This window comes from Tupaia chinensis, unplaced genomic scaffold (assembly GCF_000334495.1).
Source record: "Tupaia chinensis unplaced genomic scaffold, TupChi_1.0 Scaffold000484_1, whole genome shotgun sequence".
Lineage (NCBI taxonomy): Eukaryota > Metazoa > Chordata > Mammalia > Scandentia > Tupaiidae > Tupaia > Tupaia belangeri.
This window is the reverse complement of record NW_006159996.1, coordinates 1,680,410-1,685,326: the sequence shown is the minus strand read 5'-3', so window position 1 is coordinate 1,685,326 and position 4,917 is coordinate 1,680,410. Positions and strand designations below refer to the sequence as shown.

Below are 4,917 nucleotides of genomic sequence, written 5' to 3'. Positions count from 1 at the left end.
TTCGCCAGACAGACAGAGAGAGACATAGAGACAGAAAGCGAGAAATCACCCCCCAGAGGGGAGGGTCACGCCGCAATTCCTTCTCCTCCATTCTCCTCTCGGGATCTTGGGCACGCACGCACACACACCCAGCATGAGTCTTAAGCCACCGGGTCCGGGACGCGAACCGTGGTCAACTACGTGGGAGTCCAGCAACATAGCCATTATGCTAACTGCTGGTTCCCTCTATATTTTCGTAAAGAAAGTCTAAAAGAATATTTAAGGTGCTCAAGTGTAGAAAGCAGGATATGTGGAAGCAGGGGTAAGAGCAAGACTTCACTGTATCTGCTCTTATAGGATTTAAGAACTATATAAGTGAATATACATATTGGAAACACACTAAATAGTAACCATGAAAACAAAAGTCTCATACGTCAGGTTTTATAATAAGGTTTCTTCTACTCATATTCATCAATTCTGCATTGACCCACCATTCATATAATCATACTCATCAATACATCATTTTTCATGTAGTTTTTGAGGTTTTATAGAATGAAGCTTAAGCAATGTTTATACTAAAATAGTATGTAACAAACTGTTACAGTAATAACATGTAACTTTTTCTTCAATCAATACTTCCAGCACCTCTAAAGCATGCCCACTAGAATACAAAGATATTATTTCCAATTTTGTCACTACTGATAATTTATTCCTTTCTACCTTGAGCTAACTGAAAGACCCCATAAAGCTTTTTTAAATTCATTTTCTGAATTTTTTGAAAATAATACAATGTTTTAAGCTAAAGTTCCCTAAAATGATAAATTTACCATAGGAAATTTACAGTGGTACGTTCTGGTTTTATATTAAACTTTTCAGTACCTTCTTTCTATTTCTCCCTTGTTCAGTTATGAATATAAGCCCAGAAATGCTATGAAAAGCAGTGACTCACCTTGTTTACCTGAAGTTTGAATATAGAGTATTTATGACAAAATTGTCATCCCTGATGACAAAAGTGGGCTATAGACCAGTGTTTCTCAACCAGGGGTGATTTTGTCCCCAGGAGACATTTGGCAAAGTCTAAAGAATTTTTAGCTGTACAAGTGAGTAGGTTCTACTGGCATCTAGTGGGTAGAGGCCAGGAATGCTGCTGCTAATGCACAGGAGAGCCCCTTACAACAAAGAATTATCTGGCCCAAATGTCATTATGTTACCCTGAGAAACTCCATTGTAAACTATAGATTATAAGTAACCTAAAGGAAATGACCCATCTCCTTTCCTATTGGAGAAATCATGATAGAATTTCTGCATGGCCTGTGATTTTGACCTTAAAAGTAATTTGCAGGAAAAAACAAAACCCTATAAAGCTTCTGCTATAATTTCAGAGCTAGACACAATTTCTGTGTGCTTACACATAATTACAAATATTGGACCTGTCTCATGGAAAAAAATTCAGGATGATATAAAACTACTCTTTCTAATTTGATATCAGTCTTTAAAGTGTGTAGTATAAACATATACACACAAAAAAAATTACTAAAAAAATTTTAATATTGGTTACCTGAAAAAATGGGATTTTAAAGGTGAGTAGAGCTGGAAAGGAGGGATTTTACTTTTTACCTTACATTTACTACTGTACTGTCAAATTTTTCACCATGAGACTATTTTACTTTCATGATTTTAAGATGGCATACACATATACAGTGTATGCAAACATTCTTATGACAGAAAAAGTAAAACTCATAAATCTCACCAAAGTCCTTTCTTTAGGAATTTTATTTTTCTTTTAACTTTTTTATTTAAAAAAGTACACTACCATTCTAAATTTAACACTTAAAATTTGTTTTTAAAGAATTTTTAACTTGACCTCTATCCTGGAACAATGGGTACATTTCAACAGGATCCAATGTAAGTTCTGACTCATATTCAAGGCCTTAGACAGCTTAAAGAACATGTTCAATATGCCTGAAGAAATACAGAACAGATATTTACCCCAATGTTTAAGATGACAAGAACTAAAAATTCCAAATGGTGGCATTTCCTAAAATGGCACAATTCTAATCTAAAAAACATTTACTAAAAGACCCAAGTCCCTTTCTCAAACTAAAAGGTCTTCTCACTCGCTCGGAAAGGAAATGTACCTTGTTTTTTCTTAGCTGTTGGCTTGGATAATAAATAGAAAAGATGTCCTTTGCGCACAAAATATACAAGACTTCAAATAATTCAAGCACAAATGCACTAGGTCTCTGTATTTCTTACTTTATGAACCTAGTCCTGTCCTGTTTGGAGAGTAAGACAAACTTCACACCCAAACTATACACCAACTCATCATCTTTCTAGATGTCTAGGCACCTGGTTCCAAAATACTTAGGAAAGGTATATATGAGGATTTTAGCATTATTCATTCCCAGTTAGGTGATTATTTTTTAAAGAATATTATTTATTATCTCTTTACATTGGAAATTCTAAAGCAAAAATAGGGAAAGGACAGCTCATCTTCTTAGAAAATAGAAAAGGCAAGGATTTTGCACAAAACATTTCATTTCATTCAGAAAGGTATAGATTGTATCTTACCACACATACTATATAACAAAGCCTAGATACTCTAGGAATTTTTTATACAGGAGAAACGGGACACACAAAAAAATTTTTCTCCACAGGTTAAAAATCTATATACACACCAAGCATCACCTTAGATTAGGCTAAAAGCTATGAGTATCCTAGAAATATCTATTTCCAAAAAATGAGTTCTACACATACACTTAATGCCTAAATCCCTTTTATGTACAAAAACATAAGTAAATAGGAGATGAAGTTCTTCTATCATTAGCCACTCCTAAATGGGTATAGGAATCATGAATACATGGCTCCTACAACAAACTTCAAAAAATATATAAAAGGTATGGATTCTGCCCATAGCTTAAACTACATGGTAGGTAGACTCCAAATGGAATTTTATATATAAGAGAGATTGACTGATTGATGACTAGGGAAGCTCACTAGATCTCTACCTCTGACGAAATTTAACAATACTGTTTATATAAATACAAGTGAGTGATCTTCCATCTCACACATGACAATTATTTTTCAATGGTCCTGAAAATCAAGGACATCCTCCTTCCATCTTACTTAGACCAAAGCAAACCTTTTCAAATTCTCCCTTACATGTTCTAAAGAAAAAATAAACTCAATCTTTAGAGGCTATAGCTATTTCACTTTAATTCCAGCAAAAAAGTATGTTCATGTGTGTAACACGTGTTCTAAGTTCATCTCTCATTAAGTTTCACTAAAAGGATCAAAGAGAGCTTCCACAAATCTGACTGGGGATGCTCCAGAAACTCTCTCTGTAGCTGCCTACCTAAATGAAATCCTTGTCCCACCTTTGTCCGGCCAAAGAAGTTATTTACCTAATAGTGAAATTCAAAGGTACAGACATTCATGAACTATTCCCATTTTACCCACACACAGTTTTTTTTTCCCAAAGCAAAATGTTGGGGTCGGAATACATTAGGGTCTTGAAGCTAAAGAAAACTAGTTCAGACCTGGAAGGATAAGACAGTGCACCAAGTGTATTCTGCAAGCCATGAATAGTTTCTTATTCTTCTCAAATACAAGAGCCAATATCATTAGTATGGAGAAATTTCTGTACTTTAACAAGAAGACTAGAGATAAAATAATTGGTCACAGGGGAGGAAACAGGTACCTTAGAACCAAAATACAAGACATGCTCTGCACAGTTAAGAATAGTCATTATAGGACAGTGCTATATCCAAGCCATAATCAAGAAAAAGGGGGGGGGGGGGAATACACAGACATGTAGACACACACATACACAGAATATCCCTCTTTTCTCTAGAACTCAATAGAAGATGTTTACCATCTTATGTTACTCAGACCTAGAAATATGTACACATGAGAGTATACATATACTTAAAGAGTGAAAAGAAATCAAAGACTTGATAGATAATTTTTCTCAATGCAAAAGGAAAGGTGTCCATAGGGTGCCTCACCTTCCCCAAGACTAAAACACCTCAGAGTTCAGCTATCCAGCTATTCCAAAGCTCAGTCCTTTTCCTGTCTAACTTCACCAAAGATCCATGGCGCAAGAGTCACGTGATGTCTCAGGGTAAAAGCTGAGAGCTCCTTAACACTCACCTGTCTCAAACTAGAGGGAAAAATAAGAACGCTTCTTAACTACATAGGTAGGGCATACATAACGCATAAGGCAAACAAATGCACCCCTCAACTTTGGGGAAAGGCATATAATACTGTTGCAGTGCTCTTTGCTAGCTCTGTCTCTGTCTCTCTGTCTGTCTCTGTCTCTCCCTCAGTACCAAGGGCAGGGACTCTGGCAAGACCCCGCCCCCATCTCCGAAACGGGGTGGGCGGGAGGTAGCCTGAGGAGTCCTTGTTCCCGCGCGAAGCTCAGAGACCAGAAGACTCGCTATTGTGGCTCGACGGATGGAGAAGGGAACCCATCCCGCTCAGGCTGCAGGCTGAAGAGTAAACCGAGGGTTCTCTAGGCCCACACCACTGCCACAGCCGCCATGGAGCTGACGGCTGTCAGCGAACGACTCCGCCCGGGAAGCCGGAGGGTGGCCCCGGCCCTGTGTCGGCCCAAAGAGAATTCACTCCTTACGCCGTGTGGGAGGCAGGGGTCCTGGAGCCGTACCTCGGACACCTCGTCCTCGTCGCTGCCAGAGGCACCACCTCCACCCCCGGTCCTCAGCACGGCAGCAGCCAATTTGAAATCCAGCGCCGCGTCCCCTCCGCCCGCACCGCTGCCGCCGCCACCGACTCCTGGCGCGGGCCCGGCCTCTCCAAAGAGCCTCACGGTGCGGATCCCCAGTCCGACCCCTCCCGGTGGAGGCGGCTCCGAGGCCCCAGCTGGGGCGGATCGCGGAGCCACTGAGTCAAGGTCCTCCTGCAAGGAGGTCGCGT

The 4,917-nt window shown here is 39.6% G+C and overlaps 1 protein-coding gene across 3 annotated transcripts in view; it reads right to left on the bottom strand.

Annotated features, from left to right (window-relative positions):
- ANKHD1 (ankyrin repeat and KH domain containing 1) overlaps positions 1–4,891 on the bottom strand; it is a gene marked incomplete at its 5' end in the record, with an annotated part of 156,886 nt that extends 151,995 nt beyond the window's left edge. For all 3 annotated transcript variants that reach the window (XM_014590788.2, XM_014590789.1, XM_014590790.1), the window contains 1 exon segment: positions 4,649–4,891. In XM_014590788.2, coding sequence (XP_014446274.1) covers positions 4,649–4,891 — 243 coding nt within the window.
- Positions 4,892–4,917: the final 26 nt, after the last annotated feature.